Raw genomic sequence first — 20,647 nt, 5'->3', positions numbered from 1 at the left:
AGTTTTCTTCGCTTCTTATTGAAGACATTGTACAAACACAACATGATTTCCTGGAGGAAGTATCTGGAGCTTGGAATATGAATAGCCTATGAATTAATAATTTTCCAATGTCAGCCCAAACATTTTATTGTATAGGCCTACACAATGAACCTCCACATCATCCAGTCACTTGTGAACATCATAAAATCAATTTCTCATTATTTTGAACATATTGCTTTGGTACGTTCATGCAATTGATTTTGTACAAATGTCTGCTGTTTATCAATTGCTTTTTGTCATGCTTATCAAAATAGCCTATATTATAGTAGTTCTCTGTTGAATAGTCTCACCCTGATAATTGCATGTCATTAAATGCAGAATGGTTGAGAATCTGTCAAGAATATTTTCTATAGCCTACATTTCTTTTAGAATTTTTTTTTTTTTTTTTTTTTTGTAAATTAATTGATGAATTGAACAGGTGAGTAGCCTATTGAATTTCACTAATGAAGGGAACGTAAAGTGTTATATACTGATTCACGACCTAGGGAGCTAGGGAGCTGATTGAGACGCAGGGATAGATCAACCTATTTCTTTGAGTTACTTAGCCTACATTATCTCCACAAGTTGCAGGAAAAGTCAGGAGGAATCTGGTCATCCTGAAGACTAACTTCATACGTGACAATAAACCACCATATGTAAACTATATATAGGGGAGAGTGGGGACGGTTGCAACTAGTGTTGGGCTCATTACTCAAAAAATGTAATTTATTACTTGTTACTCCTTTCAAAAGTAATATTATTACTTTGCTTATTAATTTCTGGCAATAGTAATTAGTTACACTACTAGTTATATTACTTTTCCTTCACGCCCCACAGAAGTTGTAATTGTGTATCTTTCCCATAAAATTTTTCTAAAAAGTTACTAGCAACATATTTCTGCCTCATCATTTGACCAAAATCCACATTGCATCGCAGTCAGACTTTATTTTAAACACTCTCAATGGTGATTGATAGTGACTTTTAATCTCACTAATTGTCATGTGTATCTTGAAGCTAATTGTAGCTATAATTTCTCTGTTACCCAGTTACGATTATTTTTTAATGATGTATTTTATCAAAAGAACTCACATTGCGTTCATAAGAAAATGTTTAATTTTTCAAAAAGATTTTTAATTATAGTAATATAATTTATATCGGGATCAGAGCGATGTGGGTGGGCAAGCCATGTAATGCCAGAGTAATGTAATGCCATAACTTACACAACAGCGTTCAGATCATCTTTCCTCCCGACAAAATCAATGTAATGGCAATATTTCCATCCGCTGAATGTAAGCTTTTCCATATTTCAAGCTTGCCTGCTGCACTAGTGACTTCATGTGCCTGTACGAGTCGTGAAAATTATGAAAATAAATCTAGGAATTATTGGATTGTTGGATTTTAAATCAGTAGGGGTTGAGGCATCAAAAGTAAGTACATTTGAACTACAAAATATTTTTTTTTAAATCAAAATCAATACACTGAAATTGAATAATAACTCTGTGAACTTGAACACAGGTTTGGTTATACTTGTTGTGAAGGCAAAATGTCCTCACTTACTTAGTGAAATATTATGACAACCAACTAGTAAGGGCATTTTACTGGTCCTCACTAGTAAAAAGGTTCATAAATCGCCAAAACATGTTTTTAAACATTTAGCAAAATGTTTAGTGAAGGGGTGTCCAATCCTGCTCCTGTAGGCCCACTGTCCTGCAGATTTCAGCGTTAACCCCAATTAAACACATCTGAACCAGCTAATCAAGACCATACTATTGAAAGGGGTTCTGTATTAATCCATAAAATTACAATTACACTTTTTTATTAATCAATAAAATTCATTAATATTGTGATAAATGACAGCCATAATAAAACTTGCTTGCTTGACATAATAGCTTTGACACATGCTAGCTATGCTTGTTAGAAGCTAAGAAAACACTGATTAAAATTATATGATTTTACAATACTTTACGCAAACAGTTTATTCAGTATGACAAAAAAAAAAAAAAAAAAATACTTTTTAGCTTAAAGCAGTTTATGAAGTAGGAATGGACACAATCACATGTGCCTGCTTTCTTAGGAGGAGCATGTGCACTATAAGTATCATCACTGTAGCTTATTCCTGATTGGAAGAATAAGCCATGTTGCAACATAGTTCTTCTGAAAGTAGGGTATGTCTGCATGGCAACAATGCACTAAAAACGGAAATGTTTTTTCTTTGTACAGATGACAACGTTATCAAAACTATCCCTGTTCACATGGATCTGCGAAAACGACTAAAAACGCTGTACTACACATGCCAGACAAGTAGTTGGCGATGTCACTTTATAAAGAAAGACTACGCGCTTGCGCATATACACATTCTTTCACAGAGCACTCACCTCGCGCACACCTATCCACCTTATTTTTACAGTTGCTCTTTGATATTTGTCCTGTTATTTCCCTATAGAAGTCTCGCACATTCCCAAAAAACACCTTATTTCTGCATTGACAAATAAGATGGATAGACTAAAGACGTAATACGTATGTGCAAGACGTCACCGTTTTCATAGATTTGCATTTTTGCGGTTTACACGGAGATGATAACGGTATCGTTTACAAAAACTTCCACTTTGAAACCAGTTTTCAAAAGTTTGCGTTTTCAGGCCACCAAAATGGCGTTGTCGTGTAAATGAATGGACAAAATGCATAAAAAGTTTTCAACAGCCCCTTAGTCTGTCTCAGTTTTTTCTGTTTCTCCATGTAATCCTCGATGATGGTGAGATTAGATCTCCGTGTGGATACCGTGAGGATACCTTCAGTTTGCACTTTTCCCCTGTTGAGTTTGTTGTCATGGTTGTTAATTTGATTTATCATTCAGTTCAGGTGTGTGTCATTAATTATCCCAGCTTGTCCCAATTCCCTTGAGAAAAGGAACAAACGAGAGTGGTGTTTCTTTATAGAGAAATCCTTGCAATGCTCAAATTTAGCCCCATTGAGGACTGAGCGTGCATGCTCCTCACCCATGCAAATAACACACAGGTCGTGCGAGTCATCAACGCTGACACGGCTGCACACACTTCCTGAAATGCATTGCACTAGCGCTATCCATAATCTCCTTCAACACGTCACAAACAAAAGATCTCTGAAGACAAAGAAGAGGATGACATGTACTACAGGAGCCCTTTTATACTCACGTTGCATCAGTAGTGGTGTCATAGGCTGTCACCGACCAATGTTATTGTCGTGTTATTACACATGCTTCAGACACCGGTAACGCTGGAGTAGTTACCCATAGCGTCTTGTTCAGACTCTGTGAGTATTTCCATTCGTAAGTGAAACTTAATATTCCAAGTAGTACCAAGTAGGGCATCCTTTTAAATTCTTTGGTTTTAAGAATCAGGACATAATAAAAAAAGCAGGTCTCAAAATTAGGTAAATACAACCTCAGATGAACAACAGCACATGACATATTTTACTGTTTCATTTTTGTTTTTAACAAAAATAAAGCCAAATTGGATAGGTGACAAACTATCTACACCCTATGATTCAGTTGGTTGTAGATCCACTTTTAGCAGCAATAATTTAAAAGTAGACTCTAATCGTCTAACCAATCAGCATTAGGGGGCGTATGACGGTCGAGGAGAGAGAACGAGCAAGAGGGAGATTTGAAAATAAAAAAAATAAATAAAAAACTGCAGAACGAGAGATGGGACACAATACAAAAGAGCTCAAAAGAATATCACTGGAATGAAGGTTTATGACTGGGCAAGCGCTTTAGGACCGCATTTATATTAGAAAAGCTTTCCAGCGCTGGAGAGAGCTAAGTCGGAAGGCCTGAAAACAGACGCGGAGGCTGCTTTAATTCTTTCTCATGTAAGTAACACTGGGTTTTGATTGTCTGGAGCTGTTGTGCTGTTGGCGACTAACAACGAACACTTGTATTTACTCTTGTGTACTGGACATTCATTTTTTGTGCTTCCTTGTCATTCGTTCATCAACTGCGCTTTATTTTTCGTGAAGCATTTTGTTGCGCATCAGTTGTGATAAACAGACACCCACTCTCGTACTGCGTGTGTAACAGTGGCCAGATAGTGAGAGTTGTGCAGGTAAACCACTGCGCACTGACAACTACTAGAGAATGTGGTGTTTAGAGTCATTGGTAGTGCATTCGCCTCGCATGTCAGCAATGATCGGGCCAGGGTTCGAGACTGACTTGGAGCAGGGTGGTTAGGATTGGAGTGTGAGTTTTGGAGGTGGAGCAACGAAAAGAGGGGTGGGTTTGTTTGGGTTGATTTCAAATATCAACAATATCCAACAGCGTTGTTCAAAATCTACTTAACGCACCTTTAAAGTACTCATTTTCTGTATGACTTTATCAGCCTCTCACATTCTGCTTCATTTCTTTGAGATTTTTTGGCATCTGTTTATGCACATCTCTCTTAAAACAAAACAAGCCCAAATCATCACCCCTCCACCACCGTGCTTGACAGCAGCAGGTATAAGGTAAACACCTTATATTGCTTATATGCTTACATTGCTGATATGCTGTGTTTGGCAGCAAAACAAGCCCAAATCATCACCCCTCCACCACCATGCTTGACAGCAGGTAGGAGGTGTTTATGATGATATGCTATGTTTGGTTTTTGCCAAACATGGCACTGTGCATTATGGCCAGACATCTCCACTCTGTCCAAAGGACCATGTTCCAGAAGTCTTGTGGTTTGTTCAGATGCAGCTTTGCAAACCTATGCCATGCTGCCATGTTCTTTTTAGAGAGAAGAAGCTTTCTCCTGGCAACCCTTCCAAACATACCATACTTGGCCAGTCTTTTTCTAATTGTACTGTCATGAACTTTACTGAGGCCTGTAGAGTCTGAGAAGTAGCTCTTGTTTTTTTTTTTTTGTTTTTTTTGCAATTTCTCTGATCATTGCACAGTCTGAATTTAATTTAATGGGACATCCACTCCTGGGAAGATTGGAAACTGTCTTGAATGTTTTCCCACTTGTGAATAATCGTTCTCACTGTTGAACTGATGGACTTCAAATTGTTTGGACCTTTCTCAGATTGAAGGTAGCAACAATTGCTTCTCTAAGATCATTGATGATGTCTTTCCTCCATGGCATTGTATTAACACCTGAATGCTCCAGCCAACTGCCAAAAATTCTGCTTTTATAGAGGTGGTCACACTTGCTGATGATCAGTTAATCAAAGGCATTTGAGTAGCAGTGCCTGACTGCTTCTTACCCTCTTAATTTCTATGGAAGCAGAAAGGATGTACTTAGTATGTCACACATGGCTTCTCCAATTCGGCCTATGTGTTAAATAAATAATGACACAATGTAATTGTCACGTAACGAAGGCAGACAAAGGCTGATTCACAATAAACAGAGTTTAATATAATAATCAGGTGGAAGCGTAACAGCATGTAACACACAAAAACGTAAGCATACACAAACAATAACCGACCAGGGACTGAACTGAACAGGGAGAATATATACACAGAGTAAATGAGGGAATCAAACGGGAACAGCTGGGCAAGGATTAATATAATCAGACACCATGGCAACTAATGAGAACATGACAGACAACAGAACACACGTGACAGTAATATGTCATGTGTTGATGTTCATCTGAAGTTGTATTTACCTAATTTAGATAATTTTTTATTATGTCCTGATAGATAGATAGATAGATAGATAGATAGATAGATAGATAGATAGATAGATAGATAGACAAGAGAGATGTATGAATAGAACCGGAATGTACAGCATCTTCATGTGTGACCCAGATGAAAGAGTAAAGTGAGAAGTGACTGGCCTTATTCGGTACTTTCATGCTCATGATATTTAGATAAGGGGACAGGCCAATTCTGGCTTTCTAGAAATTAACAAAATGGCATGACTTTTCAGAATATGTCTTCCTCAGCATATGTCTAAGTGAAAGGGAAACATCAGGTTAAGCTTTATGTTCACAAAATTAGTCAAATAGCATTTTTCATAGCAGAAGTACCTACGTGTCCTTTGGTGCTTTCAGGATGTGGGCACATGTGCTATCACAGGGGACAGTCACAGTCTGAGTTCCTCTTGAGGCAGCAAAGTTATTTAAATTTTGCCACACTCTTAAAAATAAAGGTTCTTTATTGGCATTGATGGTTCAATAAAGAACCTTTAACATCCATGGAACCTTTCCATAGCACAAAAGCTTCTTTATAGGTTTATAGGTTCTTTAAAGGTTCTTTAAATTATTAAAATGTTCTTCACACTAAGAAAAAGTTTTTTTAGGAAACCAAAATGGTTTATCTGTAGCATTGCTGTGAAAAGAAATCCCCCTTTAAAGTATTAGTTCACTTTCTAATGAAAATTACCCCAAGCTTTACTCACCCTCAAGCCATCCTAGGTGTATATGACTTTCTTCTTTCTGATGAACACAGTCGGAGATATATTAATAAATATCCTGACATGTCCGAGCTTTATAATGGAAGTGAGCAGGACAACGAGTTTGAGTTGAAGAAAGGGATTCCATCTACATCCATCATAAACATACTCCACATGGCTCCAAGGGGTTAATAAAGGCCTTCTGAAGCGAAGCAATGCGTTTGTGTAAAAAAAAATCCATATTTAACAAGTTATGAAGTCAAATATCTTGCTTCCACCAGACCGCCTTCCGTATTCAATTTCCGAAGAAAGTGTAAAACTCTCGCAGTTCAAAAAGCTTACGCTACGTCCTACGCCTTCCCTATTCAACTTACGGAAAAAGCTTAACTGACGCGACGCCAGTTTACACTTTCTTTGTAACTTAAATATGGAAGGCGGTCTGACGGAAGCTAGATATTTTACTTCATAACTTGTTAAATATGGATATTTTTTTTACACAAATGCATCACTTCGCTTCAGAAGGCCTTTATTAACCCCCCAGAGTCGTGTGGAGTATGTTTATGATGGATGGATGTGGATGGAGACACTTTCTTCAGCTCATACTCGTTGATCCCGCTCACTGCCATTATAAAGCTCGGAAGAAAGAAGAAAGTCATATACACCTAGGATGGCTTGAGGGTAAGTAAAGCTTGGGGTAATTTTCATTTGAAAGTGAACTAATACTTTAACCTTTAATTTTAAGAGTGTACAAAGAAGCTTTGCACTGTTGGACTGTAAACTCAAAGGACAAAATTGAGTTTCCATGTGCCTTCCTAATATTAGCAATTAGTGACACGTGTGTCAAGGCAAAGAAATGTGTCATTTTCATCATAATGCATGCGCTTGAGGAAATTTCATGGCCTGGCGAGTGAATTTTAATAATACCTAATGACTTACGCACTTTTGAGGAAAGTGTTACGTTTCTGACATCAAGGGGACCTGCCAGAATGATGTCAGTCCATTGCCTTTTTAGAAAAACTCTTACACATGTACGCCTATAAGGAATCAGCTTTTCACTGTATTCACAGGCTAACCAAATAGTCGCAAACACACACAATGCAATAAAATGCATGTTTCATCTCCTGAAATACCCAAAATTGCCAACCACTCACCAGACATGGTTTCCCCCTGCGTGGCATACAGAAGTTCAGTGTTTAGATCATTTGCAAAGCAAAGGCTAAACAGAGGAACTACTGTACTACACATTTACAGGCTTCAACCACAGATCTTTATCAAGTCCTCTTATCTTCTTCACCAACAACATGTTTGGTTTCTGTCACACATTTATTTAAAGTGGACGTGAGAAGAAAGGGGAAATTCAGACCCCATATTTTTTTCTAGAATTCAGAAAGGCTGAGCAGGAAAGAGACTATTGAGTTATGACCAGTTGCAGGCAATGTGCAAACTATTTAATCTATATTTAGAAGATAAACCTGTAAGCACTTTGAATTCAAAGTCGATGTTTCAATGAGAGTTTAAACTCACTGAATTCAATGTCTCTTTTGTAGCCATATCAGTCTTTCCTTCATGTATGTAATTCTCTCACTTCCTTATTTCTCTCACTTATAGTGTGTTTATTTGCACTTGTGGTTAAAGGTTTGACCTCCTGGCTGGCTGATTATATTGAAGACAAGAACAGAAATCTGGCAAGAACAAAATGCAAGAATTTTTCTTTTCTCAGTTCCTTCTAACCCACTCTTATGTTCTCTGTTGTTCTTGAATTTAGCTAAAGCAGAAATAATTGAAAGAGTCTGAGCTCTAAAAAAGCATCACCACAAATTATTAATATATATATGCATACAAAATTATTTTAGTTATTGATTAGGAAAAGCATGGAAAAAGATAGCCCATCAAGTAAAAAGGAGCAGCCAAAATCTGTGCCCTTTCCCCTCACATAATTTTTATAATCTAATGAAGATTATAGTCTAATCATCTAATCTAATATTTATATAGATGTTCTTTCATACAGTGTGTGTTGTCCTTCTTAAAGTATGTCATTTATTAAAAACAATTTCTCTAACAAATGTACAAAATATCTCAAGGGCAAATGCTGTTGAGTAAGTAGCTGATAAAAACGGTTGTTTTGAAGATATATTTTGAAGATATAAATGTTTTCAACATAAGGATTAGACAGTTAATTCAAATGGATTCTAGTGTGCCTCTTTATTATGTAAAAATAAGTTAAAAAGAGGGCAAATATTGCCCTTTAATATAAAAAAAAATAAATGAATAAAAAGTTTTTAAAAAGTTTCTGTTCACCCACTTTGTAATGTTACCCTATATAGTATAGTATAATATCTATTTTAGCAGTTTATAGAATGCTACTAAAGGCACATATAGCAATCATTAGATAAGTACCAGGGAATATATATGTGCCCAAATTTACCCAGCTATATAAGGTGAATTAAGGTTGATTGGGACATTTTTTTCCAATTCATCTCAATAGCAAAAAGTGTCCCAATCACCCTGAATTAACCCTAGTATGGTACTATACAATCTGGATAAACGATCACACTTGTGAAACTGGTCTATAATGGGAGTGATGACAGAGAGGGGAAGAGAACCCTTCTCTCAGAGAATGACCGCGCGCGTCTTTAGTGGTAATTTTAACACTTGTTCATGATGAACACTTTCTAAGAATCCGCAATTTTGCCAAAGTGTTGCGTGGGTGTCGAAATGTGTGGAATAAAAGCACGCACAGACCCCACTAGAGAACATAGGACGCACCGCAGACAGTCGCACTTGATTTTTTTTTTCTGCGCTGAATTTGACGTGCGTCAGAACAACAGCACAAAGGTAAGACCATGATTTACGCTCGGAGCGATTGCAAACTTAATTCACTTAAATCATATTCATTTACATTAAAGCTGTACAGATGTATTTAAAAGTTTATATAACAATATACAAGGTTAAAATAAGAGAAAAGAAGTTTAAACAAGAAATATAGTTTTTAACATGAAACTTGGAAAGCTGATGTCTTGCAGTGCGACATGCTCCATATTTTAGACATTTCGCTGAATCTTATATATAAATTCTTTACAGTCAGTTTCATGAGCTCATATTACCCTACTTTTCTAATTTAAACTGATACATGTAAATATGAATATTAACAAGAGAAAAGTCTCAACTATCTAATGTTTCATCCTTTTTGGTCCATGGCTTACAATCGCAAAATTCCTCCTGTCAATAGTGGTAATTAATAATTATTCTATATATTTTTATGATGGCAGTTATTATAATAATTGCCATTTACCAATATGGGTTAATGTTCAGTAAATACACTCTAAAAAAAATGCTGGGTTAAAAATAACCCAAGTTGGGTTAAATATGGACAAACCCAGTGGCTGGGTTAAATGTTCGCCCAACCTGCTGGGTAGTTTTATTTAACTCAACTATTGTTTAAACATTACCGTATTTAGCCCAACTTGGGTTGTTTTTAACCCAACATTTTTTTAGAGTGTATTGCTACACTAATGCTTGATGAAGGTATTGTGCTGCTTACATAATTTTTTCTTTTGTATTTTCTTTTGATCATTGAATATTAAATACATTATAAATATTTAACATTTCAATTTGTGGATTATTTCTCCAGATGGGTTTGTTGATGAGGTTCATCGTTCTCGTCTGTTTGTCCATAACGAGGATGTCTGCTCTTAAATTTTTCCCTGAGAAATGTGAGAGCACTAACCACATCATTACGCACGCACGCACGCGCGCGCACACACACATACATGCACGCACACACACATGGTTTTATATCATAGTGGGGACTTTCCTACTTGTTTTTCTAACCAGAAAAATATTCAGTGGTGTAAAAAGTGACTATCTATCTATCTATCTATCTATCTATCTGTCTGTCGTTTTATCTATCTATCTATCTATCTATCTATCTATCTATCTGTCTATCTGTCTGTCTGTCTGTCTGTCTGTCGTTTTATCTATCTATCTATCTATCTATCTATCTATCTATCTATCTATCTATCTATCTGTCTGTCTGTCTGTCTGTCTATCTATCTATCTATCTATCCAATGTATATTAACATGAAAGTGCCCACAATGTACACAATGACTACACACACATTCACAGTTCTGGCATCTATTCTGTTCTCTGAATTGTTTCTCTTTATGTAGTTGAAATTGGTGAGAAAGGCACATCCGTTACCCTGACCTGTAAAACAAATAAAGACAGTGTCACATGGAAACGTGAGGACGCACTTGGCATAGTGGATATAGTGGAATCAGATTATGAAAAACTCAGTGGTCGGCATCTGACTGTGATTGACCTGCAGAAAGACCAAATCGGGAATTACACCTGCTGGAGTGATACGGGTCTTGAAGACTACACCTATCTCTTGCTTGACAAGTCTAAAGAAGCTACAGGTGGGAACGTCATCTATTCCTAACATTCCTATCAACACTCTAAAAAATGCTGGGTTAGTAACAACCCAAGTTGGGTTGAAAATGGACAAACCCAGCAATTGGGTTGTTTTAACCCAGTGGTTGGGTTAAATGTTTGCCCAACTTGCTGGGTAGTTTTATTTAACTCAACTATTGTTTAAAAATTACTGTATTGCTTGCTTAAAATGAACCCAAAGTATGTTGGAAATTAACATTTATTAATATGTTTAATAAATTAACATTTATTAATAAGTTTAATGAATAATAATTAAACAATAAGCATTTATTATTAATAACTGTTTATTAATTTGTTCACCTTTTGATTATTATTGTTGCCTCTAGTAATTATGTGTTTGATTTTTAATTTCCAACCTATTTTGGGTTCATTTTAAGCCAGCCATACAGTAATTTTTGAACAATAGTTGAGTTAAATAAAACTGCTGAGCACGATGGGCAAACATTTAACCCAATCGCTGGGTTAATCAACCCAATCACTGAGTTTGTCCATTTTCAACCCATCATTTTTTTTTTTTTTTTTTGAGTGAAGCAGATTTTAAGGTTAGGTTATGGTTAGGAATGGTTTGGCATATGATTGTTTGATAGGATTGTCATCCTAAGACCAAAAAGGATGCTGACCCTGCATTCTGATATTCATTAACCATGTCATTATCCAATATTACGTTAATACATTACACATTAAAACACTGTCCACAATGGTAAAACCACAGTATTTTGCCAACAGCTCTATGAGAGGCCGTGTATACGGAGTTAGGAAGACACAGCCAAATAAAAAGTCAATTCATGAATATACTTTTTTAACATTTGATCATATTTTTAATGAGAACTAAGCATTCTAGTGATGAAATAGTCACTTGTTATTAGTAAACTCACTTGATCATTCTACATTCTAAGTCAGTGACTCTCTCTAATGATATCCTTATGCTCACAGTCACAAAATAGCAAAAAATAACAATGCTAAATGCAAATATTAATACAAACAACCATAAAATCATGCATAGCTTATCAAACAATGAGAAAACACTTTCCATATGTTTTGTTGCTGACGTCAAAGGCTGTGTGTACAAACAAATTCTACAGTACTATTTTGTGTAAATACTGCTGTCAGTGGGTAGAATCAAGCTGACAGATTTTAAGGACATGTTGGTACTGTTTTTTTCTGGTATTTGAAGTAAAACTAGATGGAAACTGCTTATCTAGATCATTATATGTGCTGTTATAGTGCTTTGGAAGGCAGTTTAAAACTAGTTTCTTTAAAGTGCCTCTAAAAATAGCTGCCTGTTGAGTCATTGACTGTCTGGGCTGCAAAGCAGGAAGGCAGCTATGTTTGGTTTCGGACACAGTGAGAGTATTCAAGCTTTGTCTGTTCAATCAGGTTTAGCTTTTTTAGCATATTTCTTTCTTCCTTTTCAGGTTTTAACATCAATTGCACAGCAGAAACTTTTTCTTGCTCTGAACGCATCAAATGTACCTGGACCTCAGATGAATTTACTGCTTTCAGACTTCGCAATACAAGGTATCAGACATGCAAACACACCCACGGGTACAGTAAGCTTATTTTGATTCAGTGAGCTCATCACGGATACAATGAGCTCAACTGTATATGCGTTTTATATTTATTTAGGGATGATGGTGACTGGGTGTCACAGTCTGTGGATGGGGTATTTTTTCTCCCACATTCAACGAATTCCTATTCTGAAGAATCTGAGCGACTGCTGATAACTGGAGAGGCGGTTTCCACTTGCTGTTATATGAAAACTGACTACAGCTTCTACCTCCGAGACATCGGTGAGTGTGTGGGTTAAGACTGTCAGTTTATGCTCTGATTAACTTATTTTATAGTATTTAAAGAATCAGGCTTTTTTTAACACTTAGCTCAATTGCTTAGTCCAAATCAGAGTTCAAACCTACACTTGACTCCTTCCTAAAGGGTATAGGGGGCGATTTCGGACACAGCCTGAGAAACTTAGTCGGCAGACGAACAAAAACTGCCCGACGGCCGACCTTCGGCTTGGTGTGTTTCGGGCTTTAGTTGTGTACATTTTTGGTCTTATTTCAAATAATTTTAAGTCATCATGTTGGGTTTCCACGTTTTATGGGGACTTTCCATAGACATAATGATTTTTATACTGTACAAACTGTATACTCTATCCCCTAACCCTAAACCTACCTATCATAGAAAACTTTCTGCATATTTACATTTTCAAAAAACATCACTTAGTATGATTTATAAGCTGTTTTCCTCATGGGGACCAAAAAATGTCTCCAAAAAAAAAAAAAAGGTAAAAGTAAAAAAGGAAAAAAATAAAATAAAAAAAGGGGGAAAAAAAGAAGAAAAAAATCAGTTTACATCTTGATTGTGTGTATTTTTATAGCTTTTTTATTACATTGAATTGTATTTAACATATTAACAATAATAATTTTAATAATTATATATTCTTTTAAAAATGTTTCAAGTCATCTGGCAGCCCTCTTAGAAGTGTGCTGAGGCCCCCTAGTGGGCCCTGGTTGAAAACCACTGGTCTAAAGCATCATCATTGACTGAATGTAATTTCTCTTTTTTCCTAGTTAAGCCAGACGATCCAAACATTTCAATCTGCACAGTAAAAAATAAGGGGAGTGATAAGCAAATCATAGAAGTGGAGGTGATGCCTCCTTCTTCCTGGCCGCAGCCCTACAGTTTCTTTCCTCTGAAGCATCAGATTCAGTACCAGATTCGACACAATGGGGAGGTAAGAATGCTCTCCTGCACACACTAGTGCACATCTTTAAAGATTAGTTCACCAAAAATGAAATAAATATTCAGTCATCATTTACTTTTATGTCATCCCAAACCTATATGACTTTCTTTCATGAGAAAGTTTAACAGAAGTATTGATGGCTTTGTGTTACACCGTGTCTAAACCAGAAGCGAAGCGACAAAAGCAGCCCATTATAATCAGTGATGCTGTCTACACTAGATGCGACGCAACACAATCCCAACAGTAAACTAATGCCCCGTTTTATTTCTGACATACTGCTTCTGACACAAAGAACAAATGGATTTGCAATTGCAACAGTTGCTTTGTCGCATTCAGCGTAGACAGCCTCACACTAACGCGACAACTGTCTAGATGTGGTGTTAGGAACCATTTAAATCATTACTTACTGAAAATCTCAATTTTCATTTTAGGGTTAACTATCCCTTTAAGAATTTTAATTAATCTTCTTGTTTTCTGTTCCTTTATATTCACAGCTGAAGACTAAAGAATGGGAGGAGGGGTCAAAGATTGCAGTTGAAGGGCAAATCAGTAAACTAAGGGTGCGCTGCAGAGACATGCTGCTCCTCTCTCAGTGGAGCGAGTGGACCACATGGAAAAACGTAAACTAGTGATTTAAACCTCCCTTCCTCCTGATCCCTTTATTTATATCTCCTTTCCCATTTTCCAGTTCCTTATTTATTTTTTTATTTATGTGTTTATGTATGAATGATCACGGCATTGGTTACATATGACTGTTACACACTGTACGAATGTATGCACCATGTCTTTGTCCTATTAAAATCCTTTGCTCTTCTATTCTGTCTCTTTATTCCTGAAGTATCACAGTTGCAGTTCACTGGCCTTCATTGACAGGAATTATTGTGAAATGTTGTTTGTTTGTTTGTTTAATACATTTCAACATCTTATACAGCTATAGCTTTCCATCTTTCACTAAACCCTAAAACAATCTCTAAATGTTGGCAGCTTGCTTTCTCCAGACAAAAGTGGTGTAGGGTTTGATAGGAGCATTTTCCGTTGATTTACAATAAACATGATTGTGTGTATTGCAGATGTACAAGTATAAAGGTGTATAATACATGTTTATAAATTTGGGGTTGGTAAGGTTTTTTACCCCTGGTTTCACAGACAAGGCTAAAAGGGTTAGTTCACCCAAAAATGAAATTTCTGTCATTAATTACTCACCCTTATGTCATTCCAAACCCGTTAAGACCTTCGTTCATCTTGGGAACACAAATTAAGATACTTTTGATGAAATCCAAGAGGTTTCTGAAGCACACATAGGCAGCAACGTCATTGCACATCTTGAGGCCCAGAAAGGTAGTAAAGACATCATTAAAATAGTCCATGTGACGACAGTGGTTCAACCTTAAAGGGATAGTTCACCCAAAAATGAAAATTACCCGATGATTTACTCACCCTCAAGCCATCCTAGATGCATATGACTTTCTTCTTTCAGATGAATACAATTGGAGTTATATTAAATAATGTCCAAGCTTTATAATGGCAGTAAATAGAGGATGAGATTTTGAAGCCCAAAAAAGTGCAACCATCCATCATAAAAGATAACCACACGGCTCCAGGGGGTTAATAAAGGCCTTCTGAAGCGAAGTGATGCTTTTGTGTAAGAAAAATATCCACATTTAAAACTTTAAAAACTAAAATAATTAGCTTCCATTGATTTATGGCGAAAGAGTGAACTCTGACTTGACGCATGACGCAAAGACGAACACGGAAGCGCAGAGGATAGAGCAAAACAAAACACCGGTCACGGATTAGAAGTCTAAAACGAGAATTTTTAAAGAGAAATGTTGGAGGATTTCGACATAAGAGGAGCTTGAGTTTGTTGCACGGCCCTTTTTGTTTGAACAGCAAGAGGCGTCAAAGCTTACACTACTCCTACATCTCATAAGGGGTTACTCTTTTGGTGTAAGTCGATGTGCGTATGATTGTCTGCCAGAAGCCATTTATTTAAGATTTTAAAGTTTTCACTTCAGAAGGCCTTTATTAACCCCCCGGAGCCGTATGGTTTACTTTTATGATGGAAGGATGCACTTTTTTGGGCTTGAAAATCTCTATTCACTGCCATTATAAAGATTGGGAGAGCCAGGAGTCAGGACATTATTTAATATAACTCCGAACGTATTCATCTGAAAGAAGAAAGTCATATACACCTAGGATGGCTTGAGGGTGAGTAAATCATGGGGTAATTTTCAATTTTGTCTGAATACTGACTCAGTATTGGCCTGCTCTTGCGCCAGCATCACACGCATATGTCGTGGTGCTCACGTGAACAGCATCAACCAATACTAAGCCGGCGTTTGGATGTAAACACAGAAGCTCTGCACTGCGTTCACTGTGGCAACTGCGTAAGAGACTGACAGGGAAGAGGAAAAATTTTGAATAAAGTCGTTATTTTTGTTTTGTTTTTGAGCAAAAAAGTATTCTCGTCACTTCATAACATTAAGGTTGAATCACTGTAGGTTGACTATCTTAATGATGTCTTTACTACTTTTCTGGACCTTGAATGTAGTAATTTCGTTGTTTTCTATGGGAGATAAAACTCTTGGATTGACATAGTTACACTGTACTTGCACAAATAAGTACTGAGTAATATTAATTAACTTCATGTACTTACTGTTGAGTTACGGTTAGGGTTTAGTTTAGGGCTAGTTACTTGTAAATATACATAATTTACTATAGTAAATAAATTACTATAGCAAGTACATGTAGTAACGTGTAACTACGCCTTAAAATAAAGTGTTACCAAATTTATTCCTGGAAAAATGTCTTTACTTTTCACTGATCAATTTATTGCCTTACTGACCCCAAACATTTGAACTGTATGTATACATGAGAGAGAAGATTTGAGTCCATATATCTGTGTGTGTTTATGACAGAATGCACATTATTTCTTGTTTTCTGTATAGGTGCCCAATAAGGGAAAAAGAAACCGTACCAAAAACAAGGTGGCAAAGAAAAAAAGTGGGAAAAAAAACAAGACCAAGAAAAAAGAAGAAAAATCAAGAGTAAATCGGCATTGGGGAAAAAGAATAAACTTCTGAACTGGGCATGCTTTTGAATTTCTAAAAGTATATTTTTATGCCAATTCAAACATTGTAAATATAGACTGAATTTGTGTATAGGATGGCTTGAATAAATGCTGAATAAACATTGCAATGCTGAGCTGAGTATTCAACAGCAGGGGGCAGCAGTGAGTTAGGAGGGGATGCTGGCTCCTTTCAGGGGCTTTATGGAATTCTCTACTTTGTAAAAATCAGTAAATATATAAAGAAATAAAATACTGTATTTCCAAAAATATTTATTGATATAATTATTCTGTTATTTCCTTTCAAGTCTCTGTTCTTTTTAACTGCACTCCTGAACTTGTGTATCCTCTTGGTTTTCTCTGTGCTCATCCGTTATGACTGTATCTTGTTGCAGTTGCATCAGGCTTTGATTTTGATTGGCAGGATGAGCCGTAAAAAACAGCCAATGGTTATTGTCCCGCTCAGCTTTATGGGAGTCCAAGAAGGTGTGAGCAGTGAGTTCATACTCTTTACCAAATGGAGTCCTAAACACACAAACCAAAAATAAATAAATAAATAAATACATAAACACAAGTAAATATTCCACACAAAATAAACATTAAATTAGACCGACCTGTTCTAAACCTCAAGTACATACATATAATTCTAAATAAAAATGTTAAATATATTTCTAAATATTAAATATGGCTAAAACTTACCTAATATATGGATAAACATTGAGTTTATTTCTTAAATAATTACACTAAATGCAACTACATATTTCTGAGTGAAGCAAGATTTTCAACAAGAAAATGTAGAATGTAAAGTGAGTTTTATTCATTAGGAATTTAATTTTGGAGCACCTGTAATATTTAGCTATTCCCTGATAACTTGAATACAGTACATTTTTACAGTATGAAATTTAACATTACCATAGGATATGATTGCCCAATGCAGCCAGACATTGATTGGTCTTACAGTGGGAAATCAAAACCTTGCTGTTCACCTGTCAAAACAAAGCATTCACGCCACGTTATTAAGTTGCCAGTCTGCAATCGCAACAAGTACATTTGAAAAAGATTTAGTTTGAAAGTGTGTGCACCTGAACAGGGTATCCCTCATTTTCAAGCCTTTCTTGGGGGTCAAAGTAAATGACCTTCCACCAGCACAGGAAATCAAACTCCTCTACTAAGCTCAACTCCTGTAGTCGAGACTTCTTAGCACACTTCAGAAATGTTCTGTGATCACTGGCAAGGAACAGCTATGTGGAGTTGAACATAAAATGTTAAGACTTGGGATCCACAATCAGCAATTACAAAAAAAATGTGCATACATTTCATTCGCTTGTTTACCTCTCCGGCGAAGCCTGCAGTAGTTCTCAGGGCAAAGCTTTGATCGTACCTGAGCACCTCTCCATCTGAGGTCCCATCAACACTGAATCACAGACCACATATGACATAACAGATCAGCAACTATGTGTGTGCGATTGAGTACATTTGAATGTGCATGTGCAATACCTTGTAATAATAAAGGCGTTTCTAACACAAGGGGTCATGCTGTGAGATCCCCCCACTTGGAGGGGCCCGAGAAGGTGGGGGACTGAATTTGTCTGTGATGCAATATTACTGCTGTCGGCAATGATGCTAAGAACACAAGAGCCACGCTGGTCATGTTCTCCACCTCCAGAGTTCACCAGCATGATTGTGTCTCCAAAGTGCAGAAAGCCATCCTGCGACACTGATAAACTCACCTAAACAAAAAAATATAATCAGTCTCACATTTAGCAGACACAAACTGTCACACTTAAAGTCAACATTTTCTTCTCTATTGTGACACATCCTATGGCAAGCTGTTTTTACTTTTATTCATTCTCAGGATATGAATTATTGATATCAACAGTTCAATTCTTGATATCAGGAATTACATTTCCACTAGTAACAATGTTAATTCTTGACATCAACAATTCAATTCTTGATATCTGTAATTGTTTTTTCACTAGTGAAATGTCACCATAGGCTGCCATTCAAATTCAACTTTTGATATCAAGAATTGATTTCTTACTAGTTGAAATTCCAATTTCACAAATCAGAAATACAATTCTTACCAGTAAAAATGATAATTTTTGATATCATTAATTACTTTAAATATCATTAATTACTTTTTAAGTGCAAATATTTATTCTTGATATCAACAATTGAATTGCTACTAGTAACAATGTTAATTTTTGATATCAATAATTTGATTGTCACTAGTGACAATGTTAGTTTCTGATATCATGAATGTAATTGTTACTAGTAAGAAATCCATTTTAGATATCTGAAATTATTTTGATATCAGAAATACATTTTCAGTTATCAAAAACATTTTCAGATATCAAAAACATTCTAGTAGCAATTCAATTATTGATATCAAGAACTGCCGTTTCAACTATAGTGCCAAATTAATTCTTGATATCAAAAATTCACATTTTTACTAGTAACAACGTAATTATTGATATCAAAAATTATGATTTTTACTAGTAAGAATTGTATTTCTGATATGTGAAATTGGAATTTCAACTAGTAAGAAATCAATTCTTGATATCAACAATTGAATTTGAATGGCAGCCTATGGTGACATTTCACTAGTGAAAATACAATTACAGATATCAAGAATTGAATTGTTGATATCAAGAATTAACATTGTTACTAGTGGAAATGTAATTCCTGATATCAAGAACTGAATTGTTGATATCAAGAATTCATATCCTGATAATGAAAAAAAAGTCAAAACGGCTTGCCATAACATCCAAGAGAAACGGCTTCTCTAACAAGAAAAAATGTAGGGCGGGACTTGATATTGTCCATCGGGAATTGATTGGATGGTTGTAGTTTGCTATTGCTGTGATCTCACGTGAATGACGGATTGTCCCATCCTTGCGCCAGTAGAAGAGATGAAATGTTGTTGAAAGAGGAAGGGGAAGTTGTTGGTACATGAATTTTTAAAAAAAGAATGATGTGCATGGATAAATCATTTATAATAAATACTGCCATATTCCAAAAAAAAAAAAAAAAAAAAGTTGTCAATTTTGGTTTCATGGTGACTTTAAAAATGTCTAAGCCTCATTGCATTAATTACATAAAAATATCAAATAAAGCACACAATTCAAGCAAAACATTTACAAAAAAAGTTTTTAAATAGGCTAAATTAGACAACAAATTATGCTTTTAAATATTGTTCTATTAATATTTTATTTGATAAACCTGATCATCTTGCAACATTGTTGAAAAACTCTTCTGTCATTTAAGAAAAAAACGTCTTACTGTTTTCAGGATGTTTTGTCTCAAAGCTCCTTCTTTCTGGACTGTGAGTTCGCCTCTGTCTTTTTGAAGAATAAAGTTCTTTAGGGTTTCCTGGAGAGACACTGATCATTTACTCATGTGTGTTCACTATTGAGATTTTACACGCAGCCAATAACCCTTTTGAAATGCGTCAAAACAACAAACCTCTTCTAAAGTCACGTCTTCTTTCCAGTTTCCCACACGAACGCGCGGATTATAGGTCCGGACATGAGCCATTTCACAGTCGTTGTAAAGTCAGACAGACTGATAAGTGTGCAACTATACTGTTTAATGCAAAGGTAAACTACAGTAAATGCCCCTACTACAGGTAAAAACTGTTTCCATGGATGCGTAACAACAGACGTGCGCTAATGCGCCTGCGCCTGTTACGTTTCCATGGTAACACTTTCGTCCTTTCGCCAAAGTTCGGCGCTCCCGCCATCTTGGAACGGTCAACTTGTGGTCACTCACAGCAAAAAACTTATATACTCTTTGCTCACAATAAGAAGCAATGGTGCCACAACATTGCGTAGCTTCAAGTTGTGAAACCGCCTAGATTTAAATTCCCAACGAAATGGGATAACCTTTCACAGGTGAGAATGTGTTGGTTTGTGTTTTTTGAGATGTATTTACTCAATATTATAGGTTTTTAAACTGTGGTAACTTTTTAATGTCGTGTTAGCTAACGCCTTCGTCTTGTTGTACTGTGTTAGTTT

General features: G+C 36.1%; 2 protein-coding genes across 3 annotated transcripts; one reads left to right on the top strand and one right to left on the bottom strand.

Annotated features, from left to right (window-relative positions):
* The first annotated feature begins 8,954 nt into the window (after positions 1-8,954).
* Positions 8,955-16,903, top strand: si:dkey-88e18.2 (interleukin-12 subunit beta). 2 transcript variants are annotated; one of them, XM_051869490.1, is made up of 8 exons: positions 8,955-9,203; positions 10,000-10,081; positions 10,539-10,787; positions 12,237-12,339; positions 12,448-12,611; positions 13,392-13,555; positions 14,059-14,184; positions 16,513-16,903. In XM_051869490.1, exons 1-8 carry the CDS (start codon positions 9,084-9,086, stop codon positions 16,645-16,647), a joined length of 1,143 nt encoding a protein of 380 aa, XP_051725450.1. In that variant the 5' UTR covers positions 8,955-9,083; the 3' UTR covers positions 16,648-16,903. The 2 variants fall into 2 exon arrangements, with proteins under 2 accessions (XP_051725450.1, XP_051725451.1); XM_051869491.1 differs by lacking the exon at positions 16,513-16,903 and having other exon boundaries at positions 14,059-14,378.
* On the bottom strand, positions 16,885-20,308 carry cfap161 (cilia and flagella associated protein 161). The gene is made up of 7 exons (XM_051869493.1): positions 20,097-20,308; positions 19,914-20,003; positions 18,129-18,361; positions 17,964-18,045; positions 17,714-17,872; positions 17,544-17,617; positions 16,885-17,156 (listed from the first exon to the last, which is right to left on the bottom strand). The coding sequence occupies exons 1-7, from the start codon at positions 20,166-20,168 to the stop codon at positions 16,952-16,954; spliced, it is 915 nt and encodes a 304-aa protein (XP_051725453.1). The 5' UTR covers positions 20,169-20,308; the 3' UTR covers positions 16,885-16,951.
* Between the last annotated feature and the right edge of the window lie 339 nt (positions 20,309-20,647).

Source organism: Ctenopharyngodon idella, chromosome 18, assembly GCF_019924925.1.
Source record: "Ctenopharyngodon idella isolate HZGC_01 chromosome 18, HZGC01, whole genome shotgun sequence".
NCBI lineage: Eukaryota > Metazoa > Chordata > Actinopteri > Cypriniformes > Xenocyprididae > Ctenopharyngodon > Ctenopharyngodon idella.
This window is presented reverse-complemented; position numbering and strand designations above follow the sequence as displayed.

Bases quoted from the DNA above. Each gene is read 5' to 3' on its own strand.
- si:dkey-88e18.2 (XM_051869490.1), top strand. From the start codon at position 9,084: ATGTGTGGAATAAAAGCACGCACAGACCCCACTAGAGAACATAGGACG. The intron at 10,082-10,538 runs GTGAGAGCACTA...CTCTTTATGTAG, and splicing joins TAAATTTTTCCCTGAGAAAT to TTGAAATTGGTGAGAAAGGC. The intron at 13,556-14,058 runs GTAAGAATGCTC...TTATATTCACAG, and splicing joins AGATTCGACACAATGGGGAG to CTGAAGACTAAAGAATGGGA.
- cfap161 (XM_051869493.1), bottom strand. From the start codon at position 20,168: ATGGCTCATGTCCGGACCTATAATCCGCGCGTTCGTGTGGGAAACTGG. The intron at 18,362-19,913 runs GTAAGACGTTTT...TTTTTTGTTTAG, and splicing joins GACAAAACATCCTGAAAACA to GTGAGTTTATCAGTGTCGCA. The intron at 17,157-17,543 runs GTAATGTTAAAT...TTGTGTGTTTAG, and splicing joins TTGGGCAATCATATCCTATG to GACTCCATTTGGTAAAGAGT.